The following is a 25,808-nucleotide window of genomic DNA, read 5'->3' as shown; positions in this document are numbered from 1 at the left end:
CTGTGACAGCAATATGTAAAAAAAGGGTGTTACGGCTGAATGGTTTTAAATAAGCTGAAAGCTTATGATTATCTTTACCATACGTTTTCACAAATGATTATAGTACTTTGTTTTGTAAAGATAACTTTTTTAAATAGTATAATTTTCTGTCTGTAAGAGAAGCAGCAGTGGAACATATGGCACAACTGATTTAAGCACTTAATCTTTCTTGCTTTAAACAGCTCAAATTTTCAGTTCTAAACCAAAGAAACATTTGATTTTAACATTACCTTTGTGATTTAAGTAAAATGCATATTAAAATATTTGTTTATAAAATCATAATATAATAGAAGAAATACAGCACTTGATCATTATTGTTCAGCAGCTATTTATCCTTTCCATTTTTAGTGAATGACAGTAATACAATTCTAAGAGAAACAAACAGAATAAATCATACATAATATGACTATTGCCTTATAGAGCTTTGCACCATAAATTAAATATTACATTTTGAGAGTACAACTGCAAAATGAATGTACCTATTAACAGTGAAATGTTCATTGATATTTCAATATAGTAATATATTCCTTGAAACTCTGTCTCAAATTAATTATCATCAAACTCAAAAAATTACAGTGGATGATGAACATATTGTATAATTAATGGGATTTTATTTTCTTGAAGTAATTTTGTTTACATCTGAAATTGCAAATGCAAAAATGCAGTGGGTAAAAGTCAACTAGCTGACAATTAAAAAAAAAAAGCATCAGAATTAAACCATTGTGCTAATTGTAATTAGTTCAGCATTCTTACCGTAACTTCCTTTCCTAGGCTGACTTGTGCCAAGACATTTTTGATACCCTCACCGCTGCCAACCTGCCAGATTATTGCTTCTGCTGGCTGATTTTTGAAAGGCCAATCACGTGCTTGCAGTTCATACCAAATTGTCCTGTGGTGTGGGAAAAGAATACTTCAGATCAAAAAATATAGCTCGAAATAGAAGATGGGCAATTTGAAAATTCTATGTGGTTAAGCACATTCCTTTATAATTAAGTTTAAGGAAAGAATGTACTTAATATTTTATTTTAATTTTGTTTTACTTTATTCAGAATCTGTAGACTTTAACCTAAAGCTGAAACAAACATGCAAGAAGAACAATGAACTCCTCTTGTCTACTTACTTGTGTAAAAAAAAATAAGGGATGAATAAATCTTTTGTAAAATGGTGAAAAATACAATTTTACTAATATATCCTGAAACTGCTCTAATCTATTTGAATGTTAAAAGAAAAACATGTTTTATAAGAAATGCATTTAAATGTACTGTATTAATCAAACATTATGTAGGGCTTAATTACAGAACATTTACTTAACACATGAAACAACTAAATTACTAGAATTACAACAATTAAAAAGTTATAACTCTATTGACAATAGCCCCACTGTCGATATTAATAAAATACTTCACTACTATGACATTAAACTTTTTATAAAATACAAACATTGAAGACTAAAAAAGTCTTCCTGTTGTCCAAAATATATTTCTTATTACAAAAGGTATTGTGCACTTCTCAGATATTAAAAAGTGATATAAATAGAAACGATCAGTGTAACTGTACAACAGGATATTCAGAAGGGTGCTGAAGGGTGCAGAACACAGGACTACACCCATAGTATTAAAAAAACAGCTGTTTTTTCCTCTGAAGAAAGCTTTATAGTTATAATAATGTATATACCCAAAAGCATATACGTCTGCTGCTTTTGAGAAGGGCAGCTGGTCCTCATCTCTCCCTGGAGCCATCTCTCGAACTATCTCTGGTGCCAAATAACACAGCCAGCCATGTGGGAGCTTGAGCTGATTCTCTCGCCTGCAAATGCAAAAAGTTATGTCTTAAAAACAGAACAAAAAAAATGCTCAGGAAGCACTAAGAGCAGAATTGAGTAAAACTACATTATATTGTATATTTTCTGTAATATTTTCATTTTGATGGATTGCGTAAGCATATCCACTAATACTAATGGAGACACCAGAGTATACCAATGTCTTCTTGAGACATGTAACTAAACCATATTTCTAAAGCACAAATGGGAGGGGCTATTATGCTGTATTTACAGGCTCATACTGTGAACTTTTTCTAGGTAAAGCTCAAAAAGCATGCTTGGGAATTTGTGTCTGATATACAGCTTCATTTTACAGTGATACTACTACTTGTGTCTTTTTAATAGATTTGTGGGCAGGGTGCAAAGTAATGCTATTACAAAGATATGCATTACAAGCCAACACAAAGGATTACTTTGACACAGTATGTACAAAACAATATATTAACTGACCCAGAAGTCTAAATTGATGGTAGCCTGGCCTTTTCTGATTCCCTTTAGATGTTTCATTTTAGTAACATATGCAATATAGTCTAGTGGCAAGGTCACTGGACTTTAAACTCCAAAGCTGGTAGTTCTGTTCCTGCCTATAACCCACAATGTGACCCTGAGCAAATAACTGAACTATCTGCAGGACAATTTCAATTTAAGTAGTCTAAAATATTTGCTGAAGACAACTAGTGATGTCATCCATAACAGAATACCTAGCATGAGTTGTACTGCAATCTGTAAAAGTACATAATGAATTTTCTCAAAACTATGTGGCACCTAAGAAAGCTGATGACAATTTTCTCTTTATTTACTATGGTGATATATATTTTTTTTTCTTTCAAGATTTAGAGATTGTACAAGAAAATCAATCAGCATTAGTAATGTTTTACGTTGAAATGGATGGTTGGTGAATTAATGCCATTTATAATATTGAAGAGAAACAAAAAACATCAAACACATTCAATTTTCAATCCTAAAGATAACAAACAATTGCATTTATAACTGGAGTTGTGCTTGAAATCACCAAATCCAAATTTCAAAGATTTCTACCATACTTTGCAGCTACAAAGATATTAGTTAACCTGCCATTTGCCCTTCTATAGCAGACCCATGTACTGTGCTGTTAATGTAGAGTGCCAGTCTAAAAAAAAGACTAAATTCATGATAAATCAAATATAAAACATACTGTATTTCAAATCCAGTGATCTTCAAAATCTGACAATTCACTTAAATCAATTATTACCTTCCTTCCTGAACCACACCAGATATTCCAAAAAGTCCAAAGTCTGTAATCACAACTTTGTTGTTGTCATAAAAAACATTCTTTGATTTGAGATCCTTGTGAACAATGCCCTTGGCGTGGAGATAACCCATACCCTGAAGAGAAGAGACACTTAGGTTTAGGGAACAAAGGAGTGCTACAAAATGTTTCAGATTACCTACTGAAGCCAAAACCCATTTTATACCTTTACTATTTCCTGTGCAATTTGTCTTGTTTTGTTGATATCCAGTGCATTTTTTGTGTCTCTAACAATGGAATAAAGAGTACGGCCTTTGCAAAAGCTGAAACAAAGAAAACAAATATGAGAAAACAAGTTTATTGTTTTATTCGGCAGATATATCTTATAGTACACTAGCTGATTACCCAGTGGCTTCGCTCACTGAGTGTAAGGGAAAAAAACTAAAATGTCATATTTATAAAATAAGTTTGTTAATTACCAATGTTATTTTTGAACAAATAAAGAGCATTCACAATAACATAGAAATTATATAAATATTAATTATTAAGTAGTAAAACATTTTGATAAAAGAATTTAAAGAAGATATAAGAAGCGTATAAATTATTAAACAGTCAAACATTAACATTTAAGAAGTAAAGATACATTGAGTACTACTGTAGTGGTTTCGGGCAAAGTACCTGCTTGACAACCTTGCACTATGTGCCTGTGATTCAAGAGAAAAATTGTTCTGAGAAATGTGGATGCTGCCTTTATGTGCTTAACAGGCAGAAGGTCCAAACAATTCCCAAGTCCAATACGTAACATGAAGAGGTCAGTACATCTTTTTAGACGTAAACCCTCCATCTTATTAAAAGAATTAATCACAAAAGCAACATTGAATGTTGCAGGGTTTTAGTGACCAGAATTCATCTTAAGGGACAGTAAGTAGCCGTGCACCACAATTTACCAAGAGAGTCCCGCTTCGATAGCGCTGATTACACTTATTCGCAAAGATTTCCACTATCCTAGTAGCCAACGGGGCACTTGAAGTGTGACAAACAGTGCAAGAAGAGAGGACGCTGCCTGAAACTGCAAAGCTGTTGACCCGGAGGAAAAGCCCGACATTAATTTTAGAGACATAAACCCATAATTTAACGTTAAAGGATAATTCTGTGACCTTGAGATAGTTCTAATAATGTGGAAATCAAAATCACAAGGCATGCAGAAAACCTTAACACTGCTTTCGGATTTTAAACATGTTTAATCTCTTTACTGTTGACTGGAATAATAAATCAATTTATTTTAACTTAGAAGCATTTCATAAGGAGCCATTGCATATCTGTGGTACCAGTCCATTGGAAAGCCCACTAACACACACACACCCACTTACATAGAACCAATCTGAAAGTTGCCATGTAAACTACCTTGTTGCAGATTAATCCTGTTCAGCAACAGATTAATAACCACTGATAAAGATTTTCTTGCTCCAGACAAGCAGTCTAAAAGAAAGTCATATTAATCACAATCCTCAAATTAAGTCTGAGTGATAAAACACAGAAGCAAAAATTAGCATTTTATCTCATCTAAAACTAAAAGTTCCTCCATAATGATTACATGGGAATTTGGTGATGTTAAAATGACACTAGTGTATGTGTGTGCTTTTATTTGCCTTGCGATGAACTGATGCCCTATCCAGGGATTGGTTGTGCCTCGTCTCTGATGCCTGCTGGAATAGGCATGTCCCTGGATTGATGGATGTAATCATTAAACATCCATCCTTTTCAAAGATATTGCGGCAAAGTGTCGGATATTTCAGACAATTCACTACACAGTGTAGCCAAACATTGTTTTCTCACCGTGATGATATCTCCCATTGCTACCTTGTGGAATCTACCAGATTTGTATAAAGTATGCGCGCAAGTATAAACAGTACACCACTTGCATAACGGAAGCATCTGCAGGAACATGCATCATGTCACGTGAAGTTTAAACCCGGCCTTAGAGTACCCCTAGGTTATATTTTCCTGCCATTCTTTCATAAAAGATATGTAGCAAAATGAAAAATGTTGTAACCAATAGTATATAAAATGTTTGTGTTCTATTTAATGCTCTTTTGTCAACCTGTGTATTTAATGTATTACTTTCATATTTTATTTATTCTTCAACCTCCATCCCTAATATTGTATTTTGGGATTTAGAAAATGATTACTAATAGTTTTTTGTGTGGTGTGGGTGTGTTTTTTTATATTTTTCTTATGTAAGACAAATTATTTTTTACTAAAATTATTTTATTTATATAAGAACTATAGTGTGATGTTACTTGGAATAAAAAATAAAATGCCTAAAATTTCCATGCTTTTATTTACAAAGGCTATCACATGTGAATTCAGATCAAAAGAATTATTCACAAGTTATATACTACTTCATATAAAAAAAAGAAAAATAACTCAAAGTCAATGTGATGGCTTAGTCTGCTTCCTGGCTACACAGTTCTACTTCTAGGTTCTCTAGGCTCCTATTTTTTAAGGAAGGATGAAGGTTCCTATACGCTGACAAAGAAAAGCATTCCATGGTTGATTAATATTAGTAGACACTAAAATGAAGTGTTAGATACGTTTATTTTGTACTAGCAAAATACCCGCGCTTCGCAGCGGAGAAGTAGTGTGTTAAAGAGGTTATGTAAACATATATATACATAAACATATATACTTATATATACATATCTACATATACACATATCTACATATATACATATATATATACATATACACATCCACATATATATACATATATCAACATATATATGCACATACATATACACACACACATATATATATATATATATATATATATATACACACATACATACACATATATCTATATATATATATATCTATATCTCTATCTATCTATATATATCTATCTCTCTCTCTTATATATATATATATATATATATATCTCTATCTCTATATCTATATCTATCTATCTCTATATAAATATATATATATATATATATATATATAAATATATATATATATATTTATATATATATATATATATATATATATATATATATATATATATATATATATCTATATCTATCTATCTATATATCTAAATATATATATATCTTAATCTATTTATCTATCTATATATATACTAGGGGGCTCCGCCCCCCTGCTCGCTTCGCTCGCCAACCCCTGGTGTTGTGAATTTACAAAGAGCGTGATGTATGAATGAGATATAGCATAGTGTGAAGGTGTAGATGACGCATATAGGAAGCAAATAAAGTTGTCCATGTACAAAAACGGGCTCAGAGAGGAAGATGCTAACTTTGTCTATGGTTTGTCCTTGTGATTTGTTGATGGTTATGGTCAAGGCAGGTCTAATGGGGAACTGTCGCCATTTAAGTGTAAAAGGTAATTCCAGGTCAGAAGTTGTAAGGTAATTGTAGGAATTAGAACAGTATTGTTAGCATGTGATTTTGTAAGAAGTTTTGCTTTAATAACATTGTGTGGCATGGTGTTGATGACTAAACGTGTACCATTGCATAAACCCTGTTTAGTGTTAAGGTTTCTTAATAGCATGATTATTGTTCCATTTTTAAGGCAAAGATTGTGTTGTGGTAATCCGGCTGGGTTAATAGTGTTGAAATATTGTAAGGGGAAATTAAGATGGTCATTGTCGTCATCAGAGTCAACTTTGTCAGAGCTTAGAAAGAGCTGTGCCACTCCAGGAAGTAATGAAATGACCTGGTTATTAATGTGATCAACATTAATATTATTTGGACATAATCTAGTTCGTTGTGTTAAAAGGGGTATTTGGTGTATATTATTATTCATCAACGTTTGTAGAAGTTTATGAATGGTGTTGAGTAAGTGACTGGATGCCATTAGATGCAAAAGCAAATGAATAATTGTAGGATCTAATGCAGTTCCTAAAGTTTTTACTTTCAGGTACTGCGTTAGTTAGAAGCTTCTGTAGATATGCAGGATATGAATGTAAAGGAGGCAGTCAAATTTGACCCTTCTGACAATAACGTGTAAATTCATTACTTGTATTGCCAGTTGTTTCTTTAGGGAAGTTAAGTGAATGACAATGATTGCAAATGACATTCATTAATCCCAATGAATTTTCATGAATAGTGGACTCATTATTGAACGCGTTGTCAGCTAACTGGCGCAATCGTTTAGCAGGTGTCTGTCGTTGATGTCCTTGCCGTTTGAGAGGCGCGTCGTTGTATGTGCAGGATTTTGGACGTGCTATTCTGGAGCTGTAATCGATTTGCCTGTGCTGTGTGAGAAGCCCGTTGCAGTTTACGGCGTTAATTGTTTGTATTGAGGCTTGCCCGTTTTTGTATGTCGGTTAGTCGTCCGACATGTATTTTTTTTTTTCATGCGGGGATAAGTAATAAGGAGGATCGTACTCACTGTTAATATGGAGCCTTTTCTGTGGTTGAACGGTTAATAGTGCATCAGTGTAATGAGATTGACCTATGCTGCATAATATGAATGTGTTCAGATGATGTATATTTAATACGTACGGTTCGTTCAGTAATGGGGCTTTGTGTCTCATTTCTTATTTATGTTAGTGTGGTCGTGGGTCCGAGCTGTGCCACTCCAGGAAGTAATGAAATGACTTGGTTATTAATGTGATCATCATTAATATTTTTTGGACAGAATATAGTTCGTTGTGTTAAAAGGGGTATTTGGTGTAATGAGATTGTTGTTCCAAATATCTCCGTAACTCTTTTGAAAGCAATGCCAATTGTCTGCGTATTTTAAGGTGGACTGAAGAATAGCTTTCGCTTGACATGTGGAACAATAGCTAAGCACTGTGTCAAATCTCCTCCTAATAAAAGTACCTTTCCGCCAAAGGGAATATTATTAATCATCCATGTTTGTAGAAGTTTATCAATGGTGTTGAGTAAGTGAGTGGATGCCATTAAATGCAAAAGCAAATGAACTATTGTAGGATGTAATGCAGTTTATAAAGTTTTTACTTTCAGGTACTTCGTCAGTTAGAAGCTTCTGTAGATATGCAGGATATGAATGTAAAGGAGGCAGTCAAATTTGACCCTTTTGACAATAACGTGTAAATTCATTACTTGTATCGCCAGTTGTTTCTTCAGGGAAGTTAAGTGAATGACAATGATCACAAATGACATTCATTAATCCCAATGAATTTTCATGAATAGTGGACTCATTATTGAACGCGTTGTCAGCTAAGTGGCGCAATCGTTTAGCAGGTGTCTAAATATGGATAAGTAATAAGGAGGATCGCACTCACTGTTAATATGGAGCCTTTTCTGTGGTTGAACGGTTAATAGTGCATCAGTGTAATGAGATCGACCTATGCTGCATAATTTGAATGTGTTCAGATGACGTATATTTAATACGGACGGTTCGTATAGTAATGGTGCTTTGTGTCTCATTTCTTATTTATGTTAGTGTGGTCGTGGGTCCGAATCCTGCTTTTTGTGTATGTTTCGTGTGCTATGTCCGTAGTCTGTCCCGTTTTGTGTCCAATGGGTTTGTATTGTGCTCGCGTCTGACTTCTTTTTTTTTTGTGCTAGGGGTCGTTGCCTCATTTGTGTGTCGTGGGTCTCAATTCTCTTCTTTGTGTGTGTTCCGTTTCGCGTCTGACTCCTTTTTTCTGTGTGCTATGGGCGCCTCATTTCTTATTTTACGTTGCTTTGCATCCGGTTTCCGTTGCTTGGAAGGGGGGTTTTGTGGGGGCGCTTGCGCAGTACGTCTTTTGCGGCTACGGCCCATGGCCGGATGTCCCTGCGTCCATCCGGTTTACCATTCTCGGTTAGTAATATGGATATATACATCCCCGTGCTTCGCAGCGGCGAAGTACTGCTTTTAAATTTTTATTAAGAAGAAAACCTTTTTAAATTGAGTGAAAATATACCAATAACAATTTGTTAAGGATCTGTTTTTTTGTGAAGCTGACTTCACACAGCCTCTCCGCTGTTTTTACGATTGTTCTGTTTGTATACCACGTTGTTAGTTCAGCACTCCGGTTGGAATATGACCAAGCCGTGCAAGCTTACTGTTAAGAATGCAACGTATAGTTGTACAGGAGAAAAGCAATCTTGCCTCAAATCAATGGCAACCTTTTATAGGTCTATGAACTTAATTTAAACTTTAGGTTTACACGGTGCTCTGTTTCCATAGTACCTGCACTCATGAATATATCTGTATGCGTTAGTCGCTGAAATCCCAGCGCTTCGCACCAGTGAAGTACTGCTTTTAAATTTTTATTAAGAAGAAAAGAAAACCTTTTTAAATTGAGGGAAAATATACCAATAACAATTTGTTAAGGATCTGTTTTTTTGTGAAGCTGACTTCACACAGCCTCTCCGCTGTTTTATAAACGAACGCCATATAAGGTCTTCCTTTTTCCTTGCTTCGCCAACGGAAGCAGCCTTTTTATTTAATCCACGGGTTGTCCGCTGTTTTTTTGTTCGTTTATTACGATTGTTATAGTTCTGTTTGTATACCACGTTGTCAGTTCAGCACTCCGGTTGTAATATGACCAAGCCGTGCAAGCACACTCTTGAGAATGCAACGTATAGTTGTACAGGAGAAAAGCAATCTTGCCTCAAAGTTCAGTCAGTTCACGTGAGCCGCTCTCTTGTGTGATGTTGCGATGTCCACGGCTTTATTTAATGTTAGCTAAGACCCGGCACTTAAAAGTTTCTCGCTACAGCAATTTTAACTCCATTACAAAGTGATTCAAAGTCTCGTTTATACCTCGTGTCTTCTCATTAAACTTGTATCTCGCGAATATGGTATTGCAAACGGCAGGGGGAGCATTTCTATAAACTTAATTTAAACTTACGGTTTACACCGTGCTTTCTCAATTGTGTAATGAATGCTTTCTTCAACGCTCTTTGGGGCTGTTCCTTGTTTTCAGTTCACGTGATTACGTAGGAGGCGTGATGACGCGACACGCAACTCCGCCTCTCACGGCCATCGAGCTGCACTCCATTCCAGTACATGGACAAAAAAGAGGTTCCAGTTATGACCATTACGCGTAGAATTTCGAAATGAAACCTTCCTAACTTTTGTAAGTAAGCTGTAAGGAATGAGCCAGCCAAATTTCAGCCTTCTACCTACACGGGAAGTTGGAGAATTAGTGATGAGTGAGTGAGTGAGTGAGTCAGTCAGTCAGTCAGTCAGTGAGGGCTTTGCCTTTTATTAGTATAGATTTAATAATTATTAACATTCATGTTTGTTCCTGATTGTATATTGTTCTGCATTAATCTGACAAATTCTACAAATGTTATAAAAATGATGGTACACTAAGAACATTTACCAGAACTAGACATATTGTAATTTTGGTGGATTGGACAATGCACAAACATCTCGTTGGGGAGTGAAGGGGTAAGAAAGACAGCACTCATCTGTAAAGCTGCTCTTTTTCACAAAAATCCCTCAGTTTTGATCCATGGTTAATGGATAGTCTCAATTCTGGCACTGATCAACTCAAAGAGATAAGGAGCAAAAGGATGGGGTTATGTCCGACCCCATGTAACCAGAGGGAGACTTTGAATAGGAAGTGGACATGGAAGAGGAGAACAAGGTGGGGTGGGCAAGACAAAAGTGAAGTCTAGTAGCAGAACCACCATAAGACAGAGCAGAGCAGTGGAACTGAAACAAAGCTGAATCATTTAGACAGTGGTTCAGCTGCCTGTTTTTTTAAGGGCCACTTTTTTGTTTTGTGTGTGTGTGTGTGTTCCCTCCTGTATCAATTGAGAGCTGCTTGCATATCACACAGCTTGTGAACCCGCAGCTCTAATCAATAACTACACTGATATAGGGCTACTTTAAAAGAACAATTGAAGAACAATTTGAGTTATACTTATTTTAAAATTGTGTGAGGTAACAAAGACAATTTTTAAAGTTTGGATTCTTATTTTTTTATTTGAACGTCAACCTCAGAAGGGCTACAGGTTTGAATAATTTACAGTATAATGCATACTTCATACTGTATAAGCAATGCACTTATACATAAACCCAGAGCAAGTAATCATTGTCAGCACACAGTAGGACTCAAGAAGATTACAAATACTGAAAGTCACTCACAAGCCATACTGTTCCCATAGATGTATACTCCAACTTGTGGATAGGAAAGAAAATGTTTCAGTAAGTTAAATATAACACTAAAACCTTGGCAACATCAAAATTGTCATACCAAAATAAGGATGATTATTCTTACATACTGTAGGTAAACTATAGCTGAAAAAAAAAATTATGACAATAAGATAAAAAGGAAAAAGTACAGCAGACCGATTATTTATAACTTTTTGTTTAGCGAGAGTTACTTAGATTTCTGTAAAGGACAGGGGTCTTTTTGCTCTTTTTGAGCAAACAAATGAAGATAGGTTTATAAATAAAAATACAAATACTGTATTTTGAAATGTCAGCATAAATGTTTACTGATTTAAACACTCAAAGTTTTCAGACCTTTAAATTTTTCTATACATGTCAATTTCTATTCCATTCCCAAATAATAAATATGGAAAATGAACGTGAGTTACATTTTATGAATAGTCTTTATTAATATAAATCATCCTTCAGTCTTGTTTTTTATTACTATGCTAACCAATATTTATCCATTTACAGTATCTGTGTATTTATTTAAACCTAAAAAAGATGATGTCAGAATTGGTGTTCCTGCTTTCTGGATCAAAAGACCCAAGGTGCATTTAGTAAAATGATTGCCTAAAGCCCGAAAAATGACATAATGTATATAAAAGGGAATGAACTAGTGGTTACTCTTGGTTGGTCAATAAAAAGTTTTCAAAATGTGGGCAATGTTTAAAGAGAGGAATCAGATTTTTGAATTATTCCAGTACTGTTATTTTCTGTGTATACTACTTGTAATTATTGTTACATGAATTTCTAGCTATCCTGCTTCATTTTCCACAGAAAACAGTATGTTTATATTTTCTACTCCATTAAAAAATGGCTATTATGGACTACAGTATTCTCTTCCCTTATCCTAAAGGTTTGACTCCCAGCACTTCTAACCTACCTGGTAATGATAGCAAGATGTGGAGGATGCATGCAAGCTCCCATGAACAGCACTACATTTTCATGCCTTGTCTGCCGGTAGTTCATGACTTCCTTCTTGAAAAGTTTTAGGTGATCTTGGTTGTTACCATCAATCTCCAACAATCGAATGGCTACTTCACCGTGCCAGCGTCCTTTGTGTACTTTGCCCCAGCGCCCTTTGCCTATAAGTTCTCCCAGCTCTAGCTGCTCAAATGGTATATCCCACTCCTGTAGGTAGACACTTGTTTGGCTGGCTTTGCGTGAGATTGGCCCCTTCGGATGACAATTCATATTTGGGAGTTCTTCTAGTTCATCAGACTCTTCATCCTCCACCTCGTCCTTTGAAAATAGAGAAAAAAACAAAATGCTATTAAGCCTTTTAAATATCTTCAAGTAACTTAGGAGATAATACCTATATAATACATAAGCATTCAAGAAAGATTAGAGATACAGATAAATTGAACTGTCCATTTGCCATTAAGGACTTCACACAGTGATTACACTTACAGTGGCATGCAAAAGGTTTGGCATTCTTGCTTAAAATGTCTGTTACTGTAAATAGTTGACGAAAAGATCAACCAAAAGGCATAAAGTTGAAGATGACACATTTCTTTTCAGCATTTTATGCAAGATTAGTGTATTGTTTTTTGTTTTGTATAATTGTACAGTGAAAAAACTAAAGTAGCCCCATCAAAGGGTTGGGCACCCCAAGATATCAGAGGTCTCAGATAGCTTTTACCAAGGTCTCAGACCTTAATTAGGACTATGGCTTGCTCACAGTCATTGTTAGAAAACCCCAGGTGGTGTAGATTAAAAAATTGTATAAATTCTCTGACTTTTCAAACCTTGTCCCAGCAATCAGTAGCCATGGGCTCCTCTAAGCAGCTGCCTAGCACTGTGAAAAATAAAATAACGGATGCTCACAAAGCAGGAGAATACTACAAGAAGATAGTCAAGTATTTTCAGGTAGCTGTTTCCTCAGTTCATAATGTTATTTAGAAATGGAAGTTTAAAGGAAAGGTGGAGGTGGCTTTCGCATGCCACTGTAGATCTTAAGTTCCTTTCAGTTTGCATTAGGGGTAATAATGTGACATTGAGAATGGGGAAACATAATAAAATAAGAAAATAACAACAGTGCAGTGTACTATTCACAATTCATAATGCTAAAAAGTTGAAACTCTTTCTACTAGTAACACATCAGTTTTAATTTTTTAACATTATTGATCACATATATCCAAGTAAAGCCAATGGTTTGTTCAGGTTGAAAAAGGATTAAGTTATAGTATAAATGCAATTTGTCTGATTTGATTATCTTGTAATTCTATAACATTACAACCTGATCCAGCATACTGTAAACACATCTGATCGTACATGATTTTTTTCTTAACACCCCACAAAACAGAAACTCATTTACTGACAACAGCATAGTTCTGTCTAGCTGCAAGTACATTCTTTACATATCCATACATATAATTGCTCAATTATATATAATTGCTCGATTGACACATTGCTGAAGCCCAACTATCAGTCGGTACAAAGTAAAAAACGTTTGCATGTGTGTATTTGCACATTTCATTTTCAACCAGTTGTCACAGTGGTAATGCTGTTCCGTCCCAGATCTACACAGATGGCACAGTGGAAAAGCTACTTCTTAGCAGCCTCAAGATAATAGGTTTGAATCTTGCATCGTCCCTGCATTTAGCAATCGAGTAATTTCTTTTCTTCAGTTTTATTCTTGAATAAAGGCATACTTGTTTTGTTATACCATTTGTGAAAGTGTTTATTGGATATTTGGGCTTCAGTCTACACATGTCCTACACTTCACGTTAACATTATGTCATTATTATTGTAACATATGAAAACATTTTCTGTCATTATTACTATAACATATGAAAACATTTTCTGTTTTAGCTATGTGTTCAGCATTTCTTGCTTTGCATTTCCACTGTCATTCTGTATTCACACAAATTGTTGTAGACATGGAACACACATGAAATGTGTGTATTTCAAATCATGGTATTTCATTACTTACATAATTCTTTACAAAATCATTGCCAGATAAACACTTCAACACAGACTTCAGCTGTGGGGATTGCAGCAGGGTGATGCCTTCATCTGACTGAATGGGGGATGGGGGGGGTGTAGAAGACCGCGTTCCACACAATTGTAAAATAAAAGCGGGCTATTAGCACAGTGATAAGGAGCTACGAACTTCTTAGCATATGTCAGGAGAATTTAAAGAGGTCGAGGACAATGAAAAAAATCATAACCTTCAGGGATTCTAGTGTTAAATTGGGACTGAACAATTTTGCTTTTAAATAATGATGTTAAAATACTAGTCAAGAACCTGGTAAAAACTGAATTGAGAAAGTTCTCCTTTTCATAATTTCACACAATCAAACATGCAGACAGAAAAAAAAAATACTTTCAAATCTGCATCATATGTTCAGAGTAGAACACATATCACCCACATTAAATTTAATTGGGCCTTACAATCTGGATCCATAATAGGAATACAATAAGGTTAAATAGTGTACGTTATTTACCAATTTAAATTTGGTTTTGGACATAATACAGTATATCTGCATAGATTAAGGTAGAATATCTCACTATGTTGCCTCAGTTTGTACAAACAATTTTTTGCTGTTGGATGTGGTACTTAACAAGGATTGCCTGTGTCTCCAATTATTCTCACTGTTTCAACAAAGCCATTTGCGATTTGCTTGCATAATCAGCTGAAGGCCTAGGATATTATAAAGGATTGACTAGAACAGACTTGTATACCATCTGAAGGATCCACTTTGATACTTTTACACCAGTTATATATTGCTTTACATCATTTTTGCATTTGTTAAATATAATGGATAAGCTCCACTATATTTCTGGGTTTAAGATCAGTGCGGTGTATTAGCTAAACTAATGGACTTCAAACCCCAATGCTGCTGTCTCAATTTCCAACTACGACCTGTGTGACATAGCCTGTGTGGGCCCAAAAAATAAAAAAACAATGTATTTATAATGATTATATATATATTGTCCTCACAGGTGGTGCAGTGGTAGTGCTGCTGCTTTGCAGTAAGGAGACTGTGGAAGATTATGGGTTCACTTCCCAGTTCCTCCCTGTGTGGATAGCGCTTTTCTCAGTACTCAAAGCGTACTCAAATATAAATGTAATGAATTATTATTATTATTATTATATTGTGATAGACGGCCAGGAACCCTGCCCTGCCGGGATGCCTGGAGGAAGGAGGAACCGGGAGAGTGGCTCTTTTTTTCTCTAGGTACGTGGCTGGTCCTTGATCCCTGGGGGACAGCACTTCCGGGACACCAGGAAGTGCTGACAAACCAGGGAAGGTTTATGCCCGGAGTGCTTCCAGGTGCAAGGGCAGCACTTCCGCCACACTGGGGAGTGCTGCCGGAAGTCAGTTATCAGGCACCTGGAGCACATCCGGGGCTAAATAAAAGGGGCCGCCCCACTCCATTCGGAGAGCTGGAGTCGGGTGGAAGAAGGACAGAGCTTGCGGGACAGGAATAGAGGCGGCCAAAGGGGCCAAGGAATGTGAACTGTAAATAATGTATATAATTGCTGTAAATAAACATGTGTATGCTGGACACTGCACTGTCGTGTCTGTCTGTGGCCGGGCTAGTTTTTACAAATATATATATATATATATATATATATATATATATATATATATATATATATATATATATATATATATATACACACACACACACACACATTTCTCCTGATCTTGTGAGTTGCATTGAATAAAGGTGTCAGTCAAATGTAAAACAATAATAATCCCTGGTTGATACTATATCTACTTGTAAATTGATTGGGAGAATCTTGCTAGTTAAATGTTTACTTTACTTAAATTCTTATTCCTCTTGTTTTGTATCCTTGATATGAATAAATTATTGTTTAAAGACTGGGTGCAGCTATAATATTGTTTATTCAAATTAGGAAAAGACTTGGCAGAAAAAAAAAACTTTCTTCAGAAATCAAAGAGGGAGGCCTTGCTTGACTTAACTTTCAGTTTTACTGCTTGACGGTGAACAAATGTATAATGAAGCATATAGGACTGAATCTATACTGGAATGACTTGCACTGGAATGAAAATATGGCATGTATTTCTACTTATATGCTATACTTTGTGAGCCAATATCTATACGCTGACATAAAAGCAAGAATATGGTTAAGCACTACCTGAGAATATGGTATCCATGCAGGTTATGCTTAAAGGAAGATGTGCCATGCTTCAACTTCACCTTTAAAAGCTACAGGCACAGTATTTAATATGTGGAAAAAGCATTTTGCCATGGCCTTTACCAAATAATTTATCAATAACATTCTAGCTTTGTTTTAAATATAACTACTCAGAAAATCACTTCTTCAATGCATGAAAAGTAAGAAACTTTGTTAAAAGCTACATAACTCACTTCCCTAGCCTCTGTCCAATATCTACTATGGAACTTTATTACAAAGTGCCACACTGATAATGGAAGTATCTTTAAACTACACTAGTATTTTTATAGTAGAACACTTACTGATTATCTGGGACAGCACTTGGAACACACAATTAGTTTGATGGTTAGTGAGTGAAAGTCATCCCTAGATAAAAATACATTTTTCTTAAATATACACCTATATCAACTTAAAACTGTTTACTGTCTGCATCTCTACATTTATACAGAAAAATGTAATCTGGTTTGGACACCATCTGGGAACCAAGTATTTTGATTAAGATTGCATCATACTGTGCTACAATTTTAACCTATTTATTGAGTAGTTGGATTAACACCTTTTTGGCAAAATATCAGATAGAGAACCATTGTTTTTTTAGCATTCTAACATAACCACCTTTACTACACTACCAGATTGCTATCTCTTTCTGCTCAAGGGGAGGAATTAACAATAGTACAAAGTAAAGGCATCATCTTGTATTATTTTATATAGTGGCAAAAATTACATCTGATGGGCAACAATGTAGACATTTTTTACTATATCCTTTAATCAGTGTCACTCTCAACAAATACACTTTAAAGTAACTATTGTTTACAATAAATTGATATAAGCCCCTAGACAGTTTGATATTTATAAGGGCCCAATTATTTCTTTTTTTACTTCAGTTGGTGTGAGAGGGACTTGAATGTTACTACTAAATAATAACTTTAAAATACACCTTAAACCCATGACTCTTTCAGGATATGCCTCTATTTGATTTTTGCATCTGGAAACTACAATTTTTGCAGATTGTTCTTTGTTAAACTGCATATATTCCCTAAAATAAAATGGGAACCATTTGTCTAGATTTTAACTAGTTTACTGCAAAACAGTGTAGTGGTAGGAACTTACAAAAGACAATGACATTTTGGCTAGATGTTTTTGGTGGTTGTTGGTTTGGAAATTGAAAACTTCATTGTGTTTTTCACTGCTGAATTTCCATATTTTTCTGCTTACATTTTGCATTTAAGCTTCTCTGTTGCTGAGACACTCCGTGTGCTGTTTAATGCGGAAGCTTAAAAAGACAAAATTTTGTCTCACAACACAGAATCTTCTTTCCGTTTGACTCAGAATGTCTGTCCTATCCCGTCGCTATAGGAGTACAGTGATCCCTCGCTATATCGCGCTTCGCCTTTCGCGGCTTCACTCCATCGCGGATTTTATATGTAAGCATATTTAAATATATATCGCGGATTTTTCGCTGCTTCGCGGGTTTCTGCAGACAATGGGTCTTTTAATTTCTGGTACATGCTTCCTCAGTTGGTTTGCCCAGTTGATTTCATACAAGGGACGCTATTGGCAGATGGCTGAGAAGCTACCCAGCTTACTTTTCTCTCTCTCTCTCTCTCTCTCTCTTGCGCTGACTTTTTCTGATCCTGACGTAGGCTGATTGAGCAGGGGGGCTGTTCGCACACCTAGACGATACGGACGCTCGTCTAAAAATGCTGAAAGATTATCTTCATGTTGGCTACCTTCTGAGCAGCTGCTTCGTGAAGCGACATGCTGCCCGGTGCTTCGCATACTTAAAAGCACGAAGGGCACGTATTGATTTTTTTATCTGTCTCTCTCTCTCTCTGTCTGCTCCTGACGGAGGGGGGTGTGAGCTGCCACCTTCAACAGCTTTGTGCCGCGGTGCTTCGCATACTTAAAAAGCCAAACAGCCCTATTGATTTGTTTGCTCCTTTGAAGAGGAAGATATGTTTGCATTCTTTTAATTGTGAGACAGAACTGTCATCTCTGTCTTGTCATGGAGCACAGTTTAAACTTTTGAAAAAGAGACAAATGTTTGTTTGCAGTGTTTGAATAACGTTCCTGTCTCTCTACAACCTCCTGTGTTTCTGTGCAAATCTGTGACCCAAGCATGACAATATAAAAATAACCATATAAACATATGGTTTCTACTTTGCGGATTTTCTTATTTCGCGGGTGGCTCTGGAACGCAACCCCCGCGATGGAGGAGGGATTACTGTATATAATTACCTTTCATGCTGCCATAAGCTTTGTGGTGGGCTCCCTTGCCAGTGCTCTTTTTGTCGTATTTCCGTTGTATATATTAAATGGACCCTGATACAGTTTAGGTAATTTTCACATTTTAGACATTCAATTTTTTTTATGAATTGTGGTGTAATGCTGGGTGAACATAACTTTCTTAAACCTCCTTAATTTAATTCAGGATCGTGGCAAGACAGAGCACTGGGAACATGGTAGAAAATAGTCCAAGACAGTTACATTTGAATATGACTACAAATTTGAACATGAACATTTTGTCAGAAATTAATACTGAAATGGTTTTCACACTCCTATCAGTATTGATGATTAGAATCCACAGTAAATCGTCTGCTTTAAGTAGGCACAGTTTTCTTCAGTTTAAAGTTTTATCAATTAACCTTGGTATTCTCAGTCACATTTTCCCAAACACATGTCATTCATATTCCATTGTACAACTCCAGAGCACATGAATTTAAACTTAGAAGGTAAAACAACATCAACATAACATTCACACTGTTCGGAAAAGCTGTGGGGTGTTTCCTACTTAATATCGGAGACCTACCCAATTCTCTACACCACTCACCCATTTCTATTCCAGAAGAAATGCTGATCAGTCTTGAAGACTCAGACAGCATCTAAACAATATATATAAAAATGTATTAAAATCTCTTCCTTTCAAAGATCCTAGGGTATGGTGGGGAAAGGATCTTTCACTTATTATCTCTGAAAAGGACTGGACGGCAGCAATGTATAGAATAACTCTATCACCACATGCACGTTTAAAATCGTCCAAAATTTATCCAGGGCAAGAACCAATCTGTGAATGTTGCAAGCTAGCTCCAGTCTCACTCGGCCACATGTTTTGGAAGTGTGCAAAATTAACATAATTTTGAAGAAAAATCTTTGAATGCCTTTCGGACAGCCTTGGTGTCACAATCTCAAACAATAACTCGTTAACAGCTGTGTTTGGTGTACTCACAAATAGGCTTAATGTGGAGCACAGCAAATTGACTGTAATTGCCTATGCCAGGGGTAGGCAACGTCGGTCCTGGTGAGCCGCAGTATGTGCAGGTTTTTATTCCAACCCAGTTCCTTAACGAGAACTCAATTATTGCTGATGAAGCACATATTGCTTAAGTGACATTTTGATGCTTCATTTTAGTGGTCTCGCTTGTTAAGGTTCTCCAACCTTAATTGCTTATTTCAATCTTAAACTGCTGCATTCAGTGTTTTAATTGCTCCTTATTAGCAATAAGATGTAAAAGACAAAGCAGCCAGCAGTTCTCCAGCTAGCTTTTTTCCAATTACATCTGTGTGTGTTCATCATGCACTGTTTGATTTAATAAAACACTTAATAGAAAAATGTGACAGACTGAAAATGATCTGTTTTAGGCTTCATATCATTTGGATGATATCCTTGGAAAGGAAAAAAATCTACGATATAAGAGCCTTACATTAACTAACAAGCCATAAAATTAAATAAGGTCTGAGATTGGCAATGATTGGTTTCTAATTAAGCAATTGGGTTGGAATGAAAACCTGTAGCCACTGCGGCTCACCAGGACCGACGTTGCCTACCCCTGGCCTATGCCAAACTATTAGCACATAGACGTATCTTTCTAAACTGGACGAACCCCAACCCAACTTTTATTAGTCAGTGGGTAACTGATGTTCTGTAGTATCTATTTGAAATTGGAAAAAATACATTTCAGATTCGTTCTAAAATATGGCAAGATCTAATTAATAAAATTTTAGAATAAACATTTATATTGGATAAAGGACATTCACCCTTCTTTGCTGAATTTAAATTTTTGCCCTTGCTGTTGGCTCTCCTCTCTTTCTCTTGGGTGGGTGTTGAATTTTGCTTTGTTAAGTTCAACTTCATTTTGTGTAATGTTATTTTCTTCATTGTATGAGTTAGACTTGATTTTATGGAAAGTTACTTTCTTCAAATAAAAAAAAAAGTTATTTTATTGTAATTTATAAAACTAGTAAATTTTATTTTAAAAAAACCATGTACCTAAGGTCAACAGCAAACTGCATGACTTTGGATAGGATGTCAAACTTAACGACGTACTTCTGGGTCTTATCATCTTGAGGATATCAGATTACATGACTCATTGCAGACTGTTCAGCTCAGTTTAGCATTTCCAAAGTATTGCATGCTTTCCATTTTCTGACAGCCAATAACATACTGCCTGGAATCACTGGTGCTTCAATGAAGGCCTTCCAAGTATGCCGAGTTCAGCCGCAATCTTAGCTGTTTTATTTTCCTGTTTCAATTCTGTTCTGGTATGGCAAACACAACAAATGAAAAAACTGGCCTCTCTTCTGTTTCTATTGGTCAAAGCACCTATGTGTCCTTCTCCCCTCAGATTCGCATTATATGCATTATACTTCTTGGTGTACATGCATGGGTTGTCACCTCTTGCACACACATAAGCCTATCCTTATTACTTAAGAGTGCACCGCGATTTGCTAAGAATATGTAAAAGAAGTCTGCTACCGAAAATTGCTAGAAAAACTGTGTAGTGTGACAGGGGCTTAAGGCACTCAACAAAATTATCCCTCACACAACTGATAACAACTACAATCATTCGATCTGAAACAATTTCATGTAAAACTGTAATCCACATGTAGACTATACCCTTCACATTACAGTACAGTACAATGTACTATAATAAACCTGACAGCACAGAAGAACTGGGGAGTGGGCAGCATGAAAGCCAGACAGTGAGTGTCACTTTAATATTCCCTCTCCCTTCCCTTGTCTATAACCTTCCACTTGTTGGTACAGCACTGATTTGCTTTGCACTACACTGCTGTTTTGCTTTTACCCCGAAATTAACTGTTAGTAACAAAAAAGTCATACTTGTTTTAACTTCTTTTTCTAATCAGCTATAGGTGCAGATAGGAGTTAGGAGATGAAAGATTTAGCGATGTTTTTACACTTCATTTACACAGCACACTGTTAGATTAATTTATTTTGCCTCATTGTTGGAAAAATGTGCTTTTCTAAGTTTGTGGATTTTTTTCAAGAAATAAGTACTTCAGATGTGCCTACTGAGTTGTTTCTGGATTTTACCTTTTTAGTCACCAAAATAAAGTTTTTGGAGCTAATGTTTTTGATAATTAGCTATAGTACATGTTTAACAATGAAAAATATCTACACGAGTTTCTTTATGTTCAAACCATAACATTTTTGAAACTTCAGCTCATATTCAGACTTAAATTAAATAAATGCCTTTTTCACTCTTAACATATCAAAAATGCAGTCTGCAAAATCGTTTCTTCTGTGAGAATGTGTTCAGTATGAGTACTTGCATATACTAGAATATCCCCAGGAAATGCTGAACAATGCAATCCATGAAGCGTATCATGACATTCATCCCTTTGCAGCCCTTCAAACAACCAACCTGACCATTCTGCAACAGGGATGGGATTTTTTTTAAAAAGTGTGTACTGAATATATATTGAAAGAGATAAATAAATGATATATATTTAATGTAACAGATTGTAAGCTAATTGCAAATAATTAAGGCAATCGGTTTAGTTTCAAAGAACATACCTCCTACAAATATCCAGGGTTTACTGTATCTTCAGGCACAGTCATAGACATGAGCACAATGCTACATTTATGCATTAATGGGTGTCATATTTACAAATTCACTATTTTTTAAAGTTTGTTTAACTGCTTTTGCTAAAACGGCATGTTAGAAAAAAATACCACAGACCTCAGGTTCATTTTCCTCTGTTGCTCCAGTCTCCTCAGCTGCAACTTCTCTGTAAAAACGAAACATTTACAGAAATAATTTGCTGAGGTTTCAGGTCAAGCCAATAATTGGAGACATGTAATAGACAACATGCCATGGAAAAGTGTCAGCCTTGTCAAAAATTTTATATTTTGAGTCTACAATAGGAAATATATTTTTTTATTGAATACATACTAAAAATCTTCAGGCAGAGGTTTATTTAAAAAATTATAAAACAAAGGTAATCCTGCAGAAGACTCCCATTATTGACATATTGTTGCAAAACAAATGCAGTTCTCATTTACTTATATCAGCTGAATCAAAATAATGCAAATTCAAGTATGGACTACTGATCTTACTGTAAATATTCCCACATTTCACTCTTAACAGCAAAGTTCATTTAATAGAAGTCAAAGCTATGAAAAACAGCAATTTCCTACAAAGATCTAAAAAATCATCCTATCATGTAGCAGTACTGTAATTAGCACCCAAAATATATTTTGCATTCAGAAAAAGCATCTCCATTGATGCTATATATGTTTTACAAAATGATATAAATAGGTCATCTGTATTTTTTTTTAATTTCATTGGCAAAAAACACAAAGTGCCCCAGACAGGTGTTCAATTAATCCAATTTCATGTATATCAAAAAAAAAAAAATTGTCATTTTTGAACATCTGTAATGCTAACGAGAGAGAGAGTATAAACTTTATTTTAGTTTCTCTCTTAAAAGCATCATTCCATACATAACGGTTTAAAGATTACAGATATATGAAGAAAACGATGACAGAATTACACTTTTGAAATTACACAACTAGGCTCTGCATGCCAATATTTTTCTTGGACAGAAATCTAAAGAATGGTTTTGTTGCATTCCGTTCTTTTCTGTTACCTTTTATTGTTCTTTCATTCAGGCATGCTAATATTACGAAATATGAATACTTTTGCAATCTTTAACACGTAAGAAATGTTAACAAATACTTACAGGAACACTACGTAAATGTATGCAATAGTTTCAGTAAATACTTTACCCAGCAATCAATAACATCATATACCAAACAAATCTTCTACTTTATATATATTTTTACTATATGTCCTTCAGACTCACTCTGAAACATCTGGTGTTTCTGATTGCAGAATCACTGTTGGCACGGAACTGGGCACATCTAAAAAACAAAAAATAATAATGCTTAATTTACACAATACAAACTGTTGCATAAGAATTTGCTTATAGTGTTTGAATATGAAATTACACTAGCGATTACAGTCTTGTAATGCTGTAAGAGATAAGTCAAGACTTGTGTAAAAAAAAAAAACTGAAACCCCTGCTGACATATAGTACTTGAGAGAATAAATTATTCTTGTTTGCAGTTAGGGTACTGGTAAATGAAGAAATCTGCTTTCATGTCCTCTGCTTTATTTAGCAATAACTTTTCCACCAAATTTGATTATTTTTTTAAAACAATGTTGTTATAACATACGTACTGCTTAACACTGTACAGTACCTGTTTTTAACATTACATTACACTGCTAAACCTGCTTAATTGAATACAGTGTGGCAAAGAGTTTGTAACCTATCCTAAAGACCCTTGAGAACAAGGAAGCAACTAACCCTGGTTAGGAAGCCATCCCACTACAGTGTTCTCTCATTCACAAACCCAATTCCATAATCACAAAGAATAGGCAATCAACCTAACATACCCATCTTTAGGGATGCTGGAGGAAAATTGGAATGCCCTGAGAAAAACCCACACAGACACAGAAAAATGTTCAAACTTCACAAAAGTAATGACCAGGCACTATCCTATGACATTGGATCCATGACACAGCAGGGCTTACCATTATGTCATCATGCTGCCCTCACTGCTTTCAATGATTACAAAATAAAGTTAAGTTTAATTAAAAAAAGAAAAAAAAAACATACAAGTAAATCTGGCTAGTAATAAGTCTGTCTTCATATTTAAGGCACTTGTATTTCTACTTTTCTTAAACATGAAATAGTTGGCCATATTTTTACAATGGAAAACAATTCTACAAAATAAAAAGCACTCTTACTACTTCCCTTTTTCCCCAAATGTATTTTAATACAATTGTGAAATGAACTGCAGAACACAGAGTAGATACTGTAAATATATCTCAGTGTACAGGTATAGCTGGTAAGTGCATAGAGTGTATTTTAGGCATGTTCAGGCTTTTCGGCAGAGGAGTTAAAAGCAAAGTATTGCTACTGAAATCTGAGACACTTCTAAAAATAACTAAATAAATAAATCATTTTTTTAATTATGAAATTTATTAGTATATCAGTTCAGAAGTGTACTTGAGGAAGAAGCCAGGATGCATTACTTACCTGGAAAAATAAACTGTTGTCTATGCTGAAAGTAGCATGCAGCTATAATTAAAAAAGATCCCAGAAAGCAGAAAATAAGAGGAAAAATGAATTAGGAAGCTGTGAGGAAATGATACTCAGTTATTTTCCTAGGGATTAATGAACTTTATGACTTGAATAAAGAAGTGGCACTGTTCAATAAGATGCATAAGCAAGTGCACAATGCATTTAAACCAATGAAAAAACATACAGCACCTAATGTAAAATTAATTGAATTTAGTCTTATATCAATTGGGCACTTTCTAGTTATATCATGCTCTTCTAATTAGGTAAATAATTAATAAAATAATGCACTGCATTAATAATTAATATGTATGAAAATTCTCCACATTAAGACTTTTGAATATTTCCTACATTCATACGATAAAAAAAAGATCAAATAAAATAATGTTCCAAAAATTTAAGAAAATGATAAGTCTTCATCTGTTTCACTAAAAAGCAGGGCAGTGAAAATGAAACCATTTCTATATTGAAAGTGCCATCTATGCAAAAGTTTAACAATCACTGTTTTAGTCAGGCATGCATATTAAAAACTTTCTCCTGACTCTAAAAGTAACCAGAAAAGCATGTTTTTTTAGTAATGCTTAATTTTTTGAATCCTAAAAATGCCTTTTTGTGCAGAGAATGGAATGGAAGACCACTTTGAGGGCAAGGCCTGTAGATATAAAAATCTTTCAAAAAACTTTCAATCAAGAGTCCCTCAGTTTGGATAAAAGAGCTCCATGTAAACAAATATAACAAATAAGCATCCTTTGTTAGTATTCTTAGGAGTCCAAAGAAAAAATAACAACACTATGAAATTGTGTAATTAAGGTAGAATGACAAATTTTTAACTGTGATGTATAGCTGAGCTATACTGTATAACTTTGTTGCAGACTTGAATACCAAACCGTTTCAAGCGTTTAGTTTTGTAATTTAAACTGTCCGACAAGCAATGGGTCCCATTGTTAATTTATTTAACACAAATGTAAAAAAGATCACAGCTTGTATTCTTATGTACACCCTAAGTTTGAAGTCTAGTTCATTTAATATGCTTTTCA

The 25,808-nt window shown here is 35.0% G+C and overlaps 1 protein-coding gene and 1 long non-coding RNA gene across 2 annotated transcripts in view; one reads left to right on the top strand and one right to left on the bottom strand.

The window, feature by feature from the left end:
* ksr1b (kinase suppressor of ras 1b) overlaps nucleotides 1-25,808 on the bottom strand; it is a 192,048-nt gene that overhangs the window by 7,274 nt on the left and 158,966 nt on the right. Inside the window, exons 11-18 of the mRNA XM_051931228.1 lie at nucleotides 24,730-24,771; nucleotides 23,491-23,548; nucleotides 22,365-22,413; nucleotides 12,115-12,473; nucleotides 3,313-3,409; nucleotides 3,090-3,223; nucleotides 1,714-1,845; nucleotides 793-928 (exon numbers count right to left, since the gene is read on the bottom strand). Coding sequence (XP_051787188.1) covers nucleotides 793-928; nucleotides 1,714-1,845; nucleotides 3,090-3,223; nucleotides 3,313-3,409; nucleotides 12,115-12,473; nucleotides 22,365-22,413; nucleotides 23,491-23,548; nucleotides 24,730-24,771 — 1,007 coding nt within the window. The remainder of the gene's footprint in view (nucleotides 1-792; nucleotides 929-1,713; nucleotides 1,846-3,089; nucleotides 3,224-3,312; nucleotides 3,410-12,114; nucleotides 12,474-22,364; nucleotides 22,414-23,490; nucleotides 23,549-24,729; nucleotides 24,772-25,808) is intronic.
* Nucleotides 1-25,808, top strand: part of LOC127529003 (uncharacterized) — a 194,411-nt gene that overhangs the window by 35,862 nt on the left and 132,741 nt on the right. The gene's annotated exons all lie outside the window — the stretch shown is intronic.

This window comes from Erpetoichthys calabaricus, chromosome 8 (genome assembly GCF_900747795.2).
Source record: "Erpetoichthys calabaricus chromosome 8, fErpCal1.3, whole genome shotgun sequence".
NCBI classification, from domain to species: Eukaryota; Metazoa; Chordata; class Cladistia; order Polypteriformes; family Polypteridae; genus Erpetoichthys; species Erpetoichthys calabaricus.
Note: the sequence above shows the minus strand (reverse complement) of the source record. Positions and strands in the feature narration are given on the sequence as shown.